Genomic DNA, 14616 nt, shown 5'->3' with positions numbered 1-14616 from the left:
AAGTACAGCTACCCTCACTATTGAAGAGGCCCCTGCAGCACTCAGACTCCAATAGGCCCCTTCTCTTTTCTTCTATCTGCTACCTTCCTCCTCACAGTTCCCAACGGATCTTCCTCCTCCTGTTTCATTGTTGTTGCCCTGGAAGTCATTGGAAACTAATTGACTGGGCCATTCTTTGGTTGAAGCTGGGTGTTTCTGTGGTGGTCACATGCAGAAAGTCAGGAGAGAGCCAGAAAAGCAGTGTCAGTTTGGCCCTGAGAGGAATCCAAGTGAAAGAGCTGCTTTTGGGGAGAGTAGTGGTTGGAAAGTTAGGCATGGAAATTGTGAGCAAGGAAACTGACTCCTCTTGTTTGTTTCTACTGTGTTCAGGGAAACAGGACTTTGTATACCTTCTTTGTAAATAAATACGATTGCATCAAAGAAACACCTGACTCTATCATTAGTTTATCTTCCGAATGGAAACAACCTGGCAACGCCTCAAATATTGACCAACTCGTATGGTCAAAGTGCAACAATATTTTGCAGTTAGCACTTGACAAGTGTTGTTTATCTATGCCTCACAACATCCCTATGAAGTAGATAAACATAATTTATCCCCATTTTCCAGATTAGGAAACTGAGGCTAAGAAAGGTAAATCGTTCAAGTTCCCATAGAAATTCAGTGTCAGGACCAGGTTTAGCACTCAGGTCTCCAGGTAATGAGGTCTGACTCATCTGATAAACTTAAGGACAATTAGGACTCTCACCCTTGCCAGCCTAGGCTATTATGGGCGGAAAGTCATATCAGAGACTATTACAAGTTGAAGGTCATATCGTCTTTAAGCTTAATTTCGCTAGATATTTAAAAATATGTTGGGCTTGATCTATGATTTTTTATTTGATCTATGACCTCACTGTAACTGTAATTTTTAAATTCTCATGATATTTAATTTTCACTATTAAAATAGAAGTTCCTTTCCAGAAACCTTTGGATTGATACCCATGACTTTTATTCATGCAGTCTAAATGCTATTTGTTTTTAATCTATGGACTGAATCCTACTGCCATGGAAATTCATGTGAGTTTTGCCATTAACTTCAATGGGAACAGGATCAGACCCAATGTCATTAATTGGTTGGTTATACTCAATTAAGGGGCGTATGTGCATCTTTTTTCTTAAACATACAGGATATGATGGCCGAGCAAGATTCTCAGTATCTTATTGAATTGGATGGAAATAAGCACCCTAATGAGCTCTTTTCAGTAAGTATGCTGCACATAAACTAAGACAATTTACACTAGAAAAGAATCTGTGTGCTACACCTATCATCTCTATTAAGATGATATTGGCAATGTTATTGCTATATAACTCATGATGCTATTGCTAGAAAATATCTTCTTTTGGATGCCTGTTCCACTTCTTACTACCAAAAGAAATCTGATTACGCTTACTAAACATTCCATATCTTAGCAACAAGCCATATCATGTTGCATCAGGTTATCATCGGCATCATTTACTATAATTTGTTAAATCCATTATTAGCATGGATGAAGATATAAAGGCAATTACATTATACTGTTGATTATTCAGATAGCCTGGGGGGATATAGATTTTATTTGGATAATTGAGAGTTTAGATAATGGAGAAGACAGGAATCATTCAGTAGCAGGTGGGCCTGCCCCACAGCTGGGAGCTTGTCCTCCTCTTCCTGGCAATCCTAGTCGGGGGGAAGGGGTGTGGATAGGGGTCGGGGCAGTCAGGGGACAGGGAGCAGGGGGGAGGTGAATAGGGGGTAGGGTCCCGGGGGGGTGGTTAGGGACAGGGGGTCCTGGGAGGGGGCAGTCGGGGACAAGGAGCAGGGGGGTTGGATGGGTCGGAAGTTCTGAGGGGGGAGCAGGAAGTGGGAGGGGGTGGATAAGGGGTGGGGCTAGGCTGTTTGCAGAGACACAGCCTTCTCTACCCAGCCCTCCATATCATTTCACAACCCCGATGTGGCCCTCAGGCCAAAAAGTTTGCTCACCCCGATCTAGCCCAGTATGTCTTCCAACAGTGGCCAATGCCAGGTGTCCCACAGAGAATGAACAGAACAGGTAATCATCAAGTGATCCATCCCCTATCACCCATTCCCAGCTTCTGGCAAACAGAGGCTAGGGACACCATTCCTACCTATTCTGGCTAATAGCCATTGATGGGCCTATCCTCCATGAACTTATCTAGTTCTTTTTTTAACCCTATTATAGTCTTGGTCTTCACAACATCCTCTGGCAAGAAGTTGAAGACTGGATGTTGTGTGAAAAAATACTACTTTTTGTTAGTTTTAAACCTCCTGCCTATTAATTTCATTTGGTGACCCCTAGTTCTTGTGTTATGAGGAGTAAATGACACTTTCCTTATTTACTTTCTCCACACCAGTCTTGATTTTATAGACCTCCATCCTATCCCCCCCTTAACCGTCTCTTTTTCAAGCTGAAAAGTCCAGTTTTATTAATCTCTCGTCATATGGCAGCCGTTCCATACCCCTAATAATTTTTGTTGCCCTTTTCTGAACCTTTTCCAATTCCAATATATCTTTTTTGAGATGGGGCGACCACATCTGCATGCAGTTTTCAAGATGTGGGCGTGCCATGGATTTCCTCCTCCTTGCAGTCCAGTCTAGGGGTCACTACTCTATTATCCAAACCTCTGCATTATCCAGACCCCTTCCTCATCCCCCAGCATGAGATACACAGGGGACAAGAAAGAGATTCAGTTAATGTAGAGATTTTTGATAAATGGGCTTATACTCTACTAATATTTTTCAATAATTATTCAATAAAATATATTTTACAGTATTAATTTAGCATAGCTTAACCTAAAAAATAATTCAGCCATTTTTAATGGCATTGTGGCATTGCAATGCGAGACATGGATTACATTTCTGGATCGTGTTTTTCATTTCCCAGAAGGTCTACAGTGTTTGTGGACTTAGCCCCTGTAGTTGAAGTTAAATTCTCATGTCACTTTATAGCCAACTTTCCTCCTAACTAAAAGGCGGTGTTGATGAGCAACGATGGGAGTCCTGTCGTGTGCTTCGGCCAGACAGGTGGTTGCTGCAACATGGGGCAGCAAGGGGGAAGTGTAAAATGAAAAAAATGGGAGTGTCTTCAACCTCATGGACAGTACTCCATCACTGCCATTATACCATATTCTCACTCCTCTGAATACAAATTAGGACCATGCTCCAATAAGCACTTATACATGTGCTTAACTTTACTACTTATGGTAATAAAATTAAGCGTGTATGTGTTTGCAGAATTGGAGCCCAAATTTATATCAAAACAGTTAAATAGATAATTCAGTATGAATAAATATATTAAAGATGGTCTAATTGTATAATAATACCCACAGTCTGTTTCTCCCCAACCCTGAATAATGGTAAAGCTCATTATATCCTCATCATGGCAAAATTTGCTTTCTTGATCTCAAGAATATTTGCATGCATACTTCCTGTACCTAAGACAGGAGCTTGTATCTTAGCTACATTGTAATATCAGTTAATTCCCATTGACAGGCTTCTTTTTTAATGTATTTTTTGCTTAATGAATAACAAAAATTTGTACTAACTCCCAGGTCTATAAACGGATTCTGATCACCAAAGGAAATCATTTCAATTCTCTCCTCACCCCTTTCATCACACACCATGAAAACCCTTTGCATACAGGTCTCACCCACTCGCTGATGAGTAGAAAGCCTTTGCAGTATTATCTTTCCATCCCCAGCTCTAGACCATTTACAATTCTTGGACCCACTTCATGAAGAGGGGCAGAAAGGTTAGGACTGAAGTAAGAGGTTTCTGCATAGTCTATCCCCACTGAACAGCCAATGGGAACTCTGCTGAATATGTAACAGGGCCCTTGGCTGTACTACTGGGCAATGCTGTCAGGGCTGTCCTTAGGCATATGCAGCATACACGGCTGTGTAGGGCACCTGAAAATTTGGGACACCCCTGGATGATAGTGTTCACCCTCCCACGTCTTCCTATCCCTGTTGTGACCCTTCCTACAGCCTGGTGACTCGTCCTCCAGAGGGGATCTAGTAACTTAAAAGTGAAAAAGCCTTCCAGCCTGCCAGACCTATTAGTACAACACTGAAACTGTTAAAGAGCCATTCAAGAGTTTCTGAATTTACTGACAAACAGTTGTGCATTACTGTAATATTTACTCAGAACATATTAGTCTACAGGACCTTAGTCTAAAATTTGCTTTAAAAATATTTCATTAGTGTGTTGCTGAAGATGATAAAATCACATCTCTAAGAAATCCTTGAAGAGAGCCGTTAAAGGGACAACACACCTTTCCTGCCAGATAGCTGGACAAACAAGTTTCCCTTTCTTTACTCCTGACTATTTGATGAACTAGTTTTAAGAGGATCCTCTAGCAAAATCATTACCTTAGTAAGATATAAAATCCTTTGTTATGCCTAAAATCTTTGGAAACATATTTTTTAAAGTTGGTGAAATTTCATAAACATGTCTCTCTTGTTATGGAGATCATACAAAGTAAATTAGTGTTCCCTTTTTCTAAAAGCAATGAACATTGTTATGAACACACTAAACCTCTGACTGATTAATTTAAAATAATGCCTTTGTTTCAGTGAGTTAAATATGTAGTAATCTACAATGATTACTTTATGAAGGTTTCAGAGTACATTTAAAATATAAAATCAGCTTAAAAATACTGATTAAGAAAATGTAAAACAGTGAAGAGCTGCATCATGTATTCCATTATATTTAATGTATTCAGCAGGACAGCTGACTTTCCCTTACTACAAAGTTTTTGCAAATAAATCTATGACAAACTTCAGGGTATATCAAAAAAAACCTGTGACTGATATTTTTTATTCCCAAGTTTAGTGCTTTTAATTAGGTACCTTCTGCATGTCCTGTCTTCACCTTCTGGCATACAGTGGAAAACATGCTGCATTTTCTTTAGAAAGAAATTGCAGAAGAGTGTTTTTTTCAAATATAATTTGCTTCATTTGGGTTCAGGGATTTGGCTGAAAGGGAGTAATCAGGGAGGGGGAGGGAGACAGTGGGGGAGAGGGTGGGGTCTGGGCAGAGTGGGGAAGGGGCCTGGGGCAGAGAAGGGGTGGAGTATGGGCGGGATCACAGGTGGGCTGAGGAGCTAGCCTCCCCAAGCAGCAGCTTCACTCACTGCCCATGACAGCAGGTAAGAGTGGGTCGGCTCCCACACACTCAGTGTACACTGCAGCCTCCTTAGACAGGGGACGTATTCACAGAGCTGAATGCGTCAGCGCCACACATTCTCCGTGAGGGAGCAGGTATGGGGCTGTCTGTAGGGAACTATGACTCTCCACCGCCATGAGGCAGGCCAGGCGACTCAGTATTCTTTGCTGTCTCGGGCATAGGGGCACCAGTTTAATACTGCATAGGGCCCCATAAATCCTAAGGACGGCCCTGAATGCTGTGTATAGTGGCAATATATAAATACTAAGTTATCATTTTCAAACACATCAAGGATCTTTTCAGGTCACAAAAACAATATTAAATGTTAATTTATTCAAGATAATTGTTTTCTTTAGTCAGTGATAGCCCGGCTTCAATCCATGGGCCTTCGACATGGAGCTCTTATAACCAGTCTTCAAAACCCGGAAGAAGAGCTCTCAGAGGGGATGGAGACGGTAAGTGTGATATTTGCATTTCTAGAAATTTGATTGCCTACAGTAATTACAGTATTTGTGCATTATCCTTTATATTATGTACTTTTGCTGTGATAACTTTGTTTTAAACACCCTGCTTTATCATCAAAGATTATAAATTCAAGCACGGGGGCATCTACAGTGTGCTAATGTGGCAAAGAAGTGGATTTAAAAAAAATGAGTTTCACACCTACCTCTGTACAGATCAGAACTTTAGTAAATATCCTTAGATAAAACAAGTATGGGAAGCATATGCCTTTAATCGTAAAAAGTATTGGATCTGATTCAGAAGGCTTTGGACTGGACCTATTTTGAAAAAAACCTAGAGAAAATCCTTCATAAAAACAGATTTGTTGAAAGAAAATTTTGGTCAAAGAAAAATCCCATCAGCAGGCTGGTTTCATACCATTTCCATTTTCCCCTGGAGGCTTTTTGACATACCTGATAAAAAAACAAAAATAAAAACTCCCTGTGCTCAGTTCCTAAAAACAGACACATTTTACTTTCCACATTAAAGTAGAAATAAGGTAGATTAGTGTTGACCTCTTCTATCTTCACCATTGTGTGTCATTTCTGTAGGGAGGTCTCCTGAAAAAGATAAGTCCTGTGGGTCCCTTCTATGTACAACTGAAAACATAGATGTCTTACAGACAGACAAATCTTAGGGCTCATCAGTATGATATCCTTTGACATCCTTTATACTAATAAGCGTGCACAGTGATTTTTCCTGTTGTGTCACCAAATCATCAAAGATTTGAAAAGTTGCTAGTGAGACCTTCCTAACTACAGTTACTTTTACAGGAAAAAAATACATTTTCACAGAATACAACTTTAATAGATCCTGTGACTGGTCAATGAGTAAGGTTCCTGTGTATTGAGAAAGACAAAAAATAATTTTGGTAATGGATACATTTCCCATCCTCTGTTTGATATGTCTTGCAAATAGTTCTGTCAAATGATTAATATCATAATTAATTGGCATTTCCATTCCATAAACCTAGAACTGATGTGTTTGCATCTCCTCAGCTTTTGGTCTCCTCTTTGCCCCTCCAGTACAAATCTCCTTCGCTAGGGATTACTTGTACTGCCCAATGTATTTAAGACTTTCTCCCAATCTCCTATGACTCACTTTCTCTCTTTAAATTAGCATTTTAAACTTTCCTTTAGTTTATTATTGAGTCTTTTAGTAATACCAGCTCTGAAGATATAATGTAAGTTATTAGTGCTTGATGCTCTTTTAAAAATGTATATATTCATTTTTACTACAAATCATTTTAAAAAAAAAAACAGGGTTATATTTAAAAATGAAATATCTCAGATAATTATTCCTTACAGTGAGTACTGCTAATCTGAAAAAAACTTAATGAATTCACATATTTTGGTTTTAAAATAGCTACTAAGCACAATGCAATAATTCTTTAAAAGGGTATACTCACTTTCTTAGAAAATATTTCAAAATGATAAACCACAAAAAATGGAGCATATACAAAATATAGGGGAAAAGGTACAAATACTTTTGTTGTTGTTCTAATTAACAGGATGAACTTTTCCGGACTCTTTCATCCCTCAAAATAATAGCACCTAGATACCGATGGTGTAGAAGCAGGTGGGGTCGAGCATGTCCTGTAGCTTTAAAAGAGGGTAACATTGTAATGGGGCTTCCAGATTTAGCTGTCAGGTAAGCAGAATTTGTATGATTTGGGTGTTTAAATCTATGTTTTAAGATTAACCATGTATATTTTTCAATTTTTTTTAAAGTTTCCTAGGTAAAATGTATTTATTTTCATCTCAAGAAGCATTGAGAGCATTTATGTTGAATCCACGTCCCTATCTGCTACCACCTATGCCACTTCCTCCTTGTAAAGTATTAGTATTTGGACCTCCATTATCTGGAAAAACAACTCTTTGTAACTGGATTGCAAATAAATATAAAGGAAAGGTGGGTATATATAAATATTTTAAGTAACTTGTAGGGTTAGATTTCCAGATTTTAGAATGTTATTTGAAGAGTAGTAAGGATGTTAGATGTAAGATACCATACATATGCTCACTTCTGTTTAAATGTAGTACATATTGTTCAGATTGTCTTTAGTCACAGCAGTTTGATGTGAAGACTATTGATATGTCTGATATCAATGATACGTGCCACCCACTCATTCCACTAAGGCTATGTCCATACCGCATAGTAAACCAATATTCATGTACCTGCTCATGCAAACCCATGCTTTCCAAGCTCATCTTTGAGCATGTATCTTGCATTGATACACATACCTCATATCTGCCCTTTATCTAGGCCAGCATATCTATATTGTGGTACACTGAAGAGTATGATGCTGTAGCTTCTGGGGGGTATAGCCTAGTGTTCTTGCTAGGTGTAGTGACTCTAGAGCTTGGTTTATGTTGTATTGTGGAAGAACTTGTTTATCCATTCTGCAATACTTGACCAGAAGTGCACTGAGCTCACAAACACATCCAGCTAAGCTATTTTGGGTCTGCACACTCCCTGCAACCTGAGTCAGGTCAATAGGCATGTCTGGCCTGGGCATCACCAGAACTCTACGCTCTGGAACCATCCCACCGTCTTCAAGCATAATCCAGCCTGAGAACCATGGTACCTCTCTGCATTTCCAGTTGCTTCTACAGTTGCAGGTGTTGGGGCAGGTGCAGCATATCCCCCCACAACTAGCAATGATGGACTGTGGGGCTGCTGCCAACTTTATAGTTGCTAAAGGAGTCAAAACCCTGCAGATCTCCCTCCTGCTGAAACCCGCACCACACCTGGTGGAGATGATTGATGGGTCACCCCTATTGTAGGGACCAGTGACTCAGGAGACCATCCCCTTAAAGGCCATAGTGGAAGGGCACCAAGAAACAATCTGCTTCAGCGTGATCCACTCCCCATTCTTCCTGATAATTCTCAGCATTCCTTGGTTGGAATAGCACAATCCAGGTATCTCCTGGTGTTGGAGGAACATTAGTTTTTCTTCTGAATAGTGTCAGAAAGTGTGCCTCCAACAAAGCAAGCAACCCCCAAGTGACCTTTGCCCAGGGCCCCAGGATGGGAGCAGAAGCATAACTCCAGGGGCTAGCCAGGCAGGAGTGGCTCCAGGCCAGAACCTCGGCCCCCCTGACCAGTACTGCAACAACTCAGACAGCATGCCATGACCAGACAGTGGCCCCAGAAACTAAATACATCCACCACTGCAAATAGGACTGATTAATCCAGGCAGCACAGGAAACTACAACTGTACCAGGAGGGCATTCTGGCACAGCCAACTTATTAACAGAACTGTACATACAAAAAAAAAATTGTGCTTCAGAGGGCTAATACCCCAAATCTCTTTCAAACAAGAACTGTGTTTCTAGTAAAAAGTTAATGCTTGCTGCTTGTTTAATTTTTTTTTCCAGTCCCAGAATCCATCTTACATCCCAAGTGGTGTCAGGCTGAGGTGGTTCAAAAAAACGGTCTGGCTACTGGCCTCAGCACAAGCAAAATCCACACACACTCAGCACGAAATGACAATTATATTGGGCATGATTTGGAAATCCCTCCCATTCTTAACAGCAATAACACTAAAAATGGTGACTGCTACATACCAGGTTCTGGCTCCAGGGCTTATTGTGCTATTTCTTCCTCTGCAGACTGCTCCCCAGGGTCATCCCTAAACAGGTCTTTCAACTATTGACCCAGGGTGTCCAATATCTAATCCTCCTGTGTAGCCTGATCTGAACCAGGCGGCAGCACTGTGATCTGTTCTGTGCAACTCCAGGTCTCTTCCAGTAGTGTCCCTTGTCCTTGCTTCCTTTTTTCCTGGGTTTATAAGCATGCTATTCCTGCTCAGCAGACTGTCATGCAGGACAGTAAACTCTGTGCTATGAGCAGTTCCCAACAAGCAGTCAAATTCCTTGTACTAGGGCAGTGGTTCTCAACTGTGGTCCACAGTTTGTTCAGGGAAAGCCCCTGGCGCACTGGGACGTTTGTTTACCTGTCGCATCTGCAGGTTCGGCCGATCGCGGCTCCCACTGGCCGCGGTTCACTGCTCCAGGCCAATGGGGGCTGCAGGAAGGGCAGTCAGCACATCCTTTGGCCCGTGCTGCTTCCCGCACCCACCCCATTGGCCTGGAGCGGCAAACCACGGCCAGTGGGAGCCGCAATCGGCCGAACCTGCAGACGCGACAGGTAAACAAACCGATCTGGTGCACCAGGGGCTTTCCCTGAACAAACGGTTGACCACAGTTGAGAACCACTGTACTAGGTGCAGCAAGCTGAGTTGTTCTCTGACATACCATTCCCATCCTTCACTTTGCAATAGGCAGTCCAGTGGTACTTACTCTGTTCCCAGCCCAGATTACCGGTCTGGCGGATCCCCAGTGCCACCAGCCTCTTTACTCTGGCTTCATAAACATGCAGGTTTCTTGTACTCCTGCAAAAGTAATGGATCTTACTCCCCTCACACCACATCTTGGCCAGTATCTTGATGTGTTCTTCTGGCCAGTTAGTGTGCTGGGTGGTGGGCAACAAGCAAGGCATAACTGTGTTAACAATCGAACAGTCAGCATGGAAAGGGAAGAGTTAAATGCCCAGGAGCTGTATTTGAACCAGGAGGTTTGAGGGAATCGCATGGGAAGTTGGGGGAGAGAATTGTGGGATAGCATTGGCAGATTGAACACAAGCCTTACAACATGGGCTTCTGCTATCTTCACTGCTAAATGGGTGGGCTTAGATACATGCTACAGCAGAACACGGTCTCATATTTATACCCCTGGGTGAGCCAGCCAGCCCACCCGTGTTGTGAGGATACTGGCATGTGTTAGAGGGCTTTGTGTATGGACCATAGCGGGGTTGAGCTTAAACATAGTCAGAACTCTGGTTTACTATGCAGTGTAATATACCTTAAAACTGTCAGGCAGCAATTTATTTTTACTAGTATAATATCTTTCCTTATGTTAACTATATAAATGTTGTGACTATATGAGCATAGGCAGCCCTTATTGGAGGATATAGAGAAAATTGAAACAAAATTTAATCTTGTATCTTAAATATACAAGGCCAGAGTTTGAGAGGTGCTAAGTATCCACAGCTCCCATTGATTTTAATGGCTAGAGGGTTTTCAGCAGGCACTCAACACATTGCAGGGTTTGGATTACACTTCTCTCCCCCTAAATCTCTTCTTGAGAGAGATGCTGAGACCATTTAATTAGATTTAAGTTCTTAGTGGGTCAGTGTATACATTCAAAATGTATGGATTTGTGGGAAAAAATGCAGTAACTTTGTGAAATCTAGTTTCAGGAAAGTAACCTATTTTGAAGGTTACAATTGAGATACTCCTAAGTTTTGCCTTATGGGGAAGATGTCAGTTATTTACATTAACTCTGTGAGGAGTCTGTGTCTTATCTTTTGCATGTAAGAGAAGAAAAATTCATAACTTGAAAATTACTCACTGCACAAACAATGAGATAAATGCTGCTTTCACTGAAATCTGTGCAGTTTTTCCAAATTTAGACTATTGTAACTGATTGCAGAATTGGGTTATCTGTGCCTGAATCTGTGCAGATGTTTATCTATGTATCACATTTTATTAAGATTTCATTATTTAGATTTATTTTTATGTTTTCAAATACTTTCTTTAGGTTCTTGATATGGACAAACTTATTCAACCATATATGGAAAAAGCAAAGGAAAAAATCATTGAGCAAGCTCGTATTGATGCAATAGATGTTGCTATTACAAAAGTGAAAAATAAGCTGGAAGTAGAAAAAATGTTGAAAGAGCAAGGTGAATAAGGTGTTTCCTAACTTTTTGGGCTGTCTTGTTTGCTTTTAGGTTAGTTAAATTAAAGCAGCTACTATTTGGGAATATTTTAAACTCTCTATCAGCACATATAAATGGTATCATGGTTATAGAGTTGTAAAGTTGTTCTCGAAAGTAATTACACAAAGCATGGGATTTCTTTTTGGGCTTGACTGTTTTACCCAGCCATGTCTACTCTATGGTTATGCTATATTGTATTAAGCTGTGTTCTTTTCCCGTTTTATTTTCAAGCCAGAATCTTTTCCAGAAAAACTGTAATTAGAATATTAAGAAAGTCGTATGTTAAATATTAACTAAATGTGTATATACACTGGGGATCAAATGAGGGAAATGGCAAAGTGGAACACTGAATATAAATGTTCTAGAGTTGATGGTGATTGTTATACACTAAGGAGCTTCAAAATATGGTTTTGACTAAAGCTGGTCAAGAATTTTCCATCAGAATGATTTTCCAACACAAAATTCAGTTTCTGCAAAATCAAAATTTTAGAGGTGAAAATTTCAATTTTGCTAGAAACTTTTGCTATTCCATTAAAAAATTGTTCCCAGTTCCATATTTCCTCCACTTCTTACAGATTGCCTAGCAGGGTGCTGGGATCGTGGGTTATAGGGCCCCAGGCTCGAGGGCTATCCACGTGGGGGACTGTCTTAGAGCTGGAGTTACCAAGCTCACCAACTGTAGGGCTGGTGTACTACAGATGGAACAAGTCCAATCCAGATACTGATTGACAACATAGCATCCATGTTCTATATCAGTTGCCAAGGAGGAGCTTGTTCCCACTCACTGTGCACTGAAGCTATGAAACTATGGAACTGGTGCATACTCTACAACGTAACCATCTTGGCATCCTACCTCCCCAGGTGCCAGAACACGCTAAGCAGACATTTCTCCCAGGAGCATAAATGGGAAATAAAGATAATACTCCAGTCAGTATTCCAGAAATGGGGATTTCCCTCTGTAGACCTGTTTGCATCATCAATAAACCACAAGTGCCCACTCTTCTGCTCCAGCGCAGGACTGGGACCCCAGTTACTAGGGGATGCCTTCTTTATCACCCGGGATGCATCAGTCATTTACACATTCCCACCGATGCCATTAATCTCACAAGTCATTCACAAGATACAGACTGACAGAGCCCATATCATACTGATTAGTTCCAACGTGGCCCGGACAAACAGGGTAATCTTACCTGATGCGCATAGTGGTCTGTGCTCCACGAACTTTTCCACTGATGGGTGGATCTCCTCTCACAGAACAAAGGCAGGACACTCCTCCCAAATCCAGAGAAACTTCATTTCAAAGTGTGACTCCTACGTGGTTCCAATACAACAAATTAGTCTGCTCAGAATGAGTGAATCATGTTATTAAATAGCAGGAGATCCACAACTCACAATACTTATCTCCAAAAATGGAAGAGATTCTTACTATGTTGCCAACCAAAACAGTTGACTGCAGTCACAGTGCCACTCCCATTGATACTGGACTACGTACTGGAACTGAAGGAATCAGACTTATCCATAAGTTCAATTAAAGTACACCTAGTAGCTATCCCTACATGTGATGGAACCTGTGTATTTGCACACCCAGTCACTAAACACTTCCTCACTGGCATACAGAATATTTACCCAGAAGTCTGACAACCTACACCCACATGGGATTTAAACATAGTGCTTATATGCCTTACCCAGAGCCCCTTTTGAGGCCTTGGCAAACTGCTCACTCCTTCGTCTATCCATGAAAATCGCATTTTTGGTCACGATCACCTCAGCTATATGAGTGAGTGAAAATGGGGCACCAATGGCTAACCTCCCCCCCCCACCCGCCATGTCATATTCTTTAAGGACAAGATCACATTGAGACCATGCCCCAAATTTTTACCTAAAATATCAACATCCTTTCATATAAATCAACCCATGCACTTCCTCACATTTTACCCCAAACCACATGGAAACTCACAAGAGGCCATTCTACATACACTAGACATCAGGCAAGCCATAGCGTTCTACTTAGACAGAACCAAGCCCTTTTGGAAATCTCCAAGGCTGTTTATTTCCACAACAGAATGCTCCAAAGAATGCTCAATATCTACCCAGAGACTGTCCAAATGGATCTCTACATGTATCCAACTTTGCTATCGACTGCATAACACAAAACCCCCACAAGGGGTCCAATACCACTCCACACATTCCATAGCAATGTCTATAGCCTTCTTGAACAATGTACTTCTAATTGACATATGCAGGGCAGCTACCTGGGCTTCTGTGCATACCTTCGCAAATCACTATGCCATCACTCAAAGTTCTATGTCAGATGCTATAATAGGCCTTACTGTGCTCTCTGCAACAACACACGCAAATCTGAAGCCTCTTCCATCCATAATGGGACGCTGCTCTACAATCACCTGAAGTGGAGCACTCACAGGGACGTCACTTGAAGAAGAGAGGGTTACTCACCTTGTGCAGTAACTGAGGTTCTTTGAGATGTGTGTTCCACTAGCCACCCTTCTCTCCTCCACTTCAGAGTTCGCTAAAAGAGCTCTGCGGTAAAGAAGGAACTTAAGGGGGCAGGTCATGCACTCGCTAGATGGGGTGCCAATGGCACCGCAAGATGACTACTATGCACGCGTGCCCAAACCGAGCACTGCTACCGAAAATCTCCGATCTATGATGCAGGGACACACGGACACCTGCAGTGGAGCATCAACAGGGATGCTCATTTCAAAGAACCTCAATTACTGCACAAGGTGAGTAACCCTCTCTTCTTTTTAGGAGTACATTAAGTAACCAATGAAAACATCCATTCAAATTTGGATGAGCTTTGCTGAAGGTTTTGAGATATCAACCCACTAATGAGAATGTCCTATATCCATTCATCATCTTTTGCCTCACTCTCCTCTCCATTTTTAATGATTTTGTGCACTGAATGAAACTAAAGAATGTCAGTGTGAAGTATTCAGAGTAGCAGCCGTGTTAGTCTGTATTCGCAAAAAGAAAAGGAGTACTTGTGGCACCTTAGAGACTAACAAATGTATTAGAGCATAAACTTTCGTGAGCTACAGCTCACTTCATCGGATGCATCCGATGAAGTGAGCTGTAGCTCATGAAAGCTTATGCTCTAATAAATGTG

The 14616-nt window shown here is 41.3% G+C and overlaps 1 protein-coding gene across 2 annotated transcripts in view; it reads left to right on the top strand.

The window, feature by feature from the left end:
• The window catches only part of AK9 (adenylate kinase 9), a 217787-nt gene that overhangs the window by 44007 nt on the left and 159164 nt on the right, over positions 1-14616 (top strand). For both annotated transcript variants that reach the window (XM_038394087.2, XM_043510793.1), the window contains exons 9-13: positions 1168-1242; positions 5561-5659; positions 7216-7355; positions 7436-7616; positions 11309-11453. In XM_038394087.2, coding sequence (XP_038250015.1) covers positions 1168-1242; positions 5561-5659; positions 7216-7355; positions 7436-7616; positions 11309-11453 — 640 coding nt within the window. The remainder of the gene's footprint in view (positions 1-1167; positions 1243-5560; positions 5660-7215; positions 7356-7435; positions 7617-11308; positions 11454-14616) is intronic.

The sequence above is a fragment of the Dermochelys coriacea genome, chromosome 3 (genome assembly GCF_009764565.3).
Source record: "Dermochelys coriacea isolate rDerCor1 chromosome 3, rDerCor1.pri.v4, whole genome shotgun sequence".
Lineage (NCBI taxonomy): Eukaryota > Metazoa > Chordata > Testudines > Dermochelyidae > Dermochelys > Dermochelys coriacea.
This window is presented reverse-complemented; position numbering and strand designations above follow the sequence as displayed.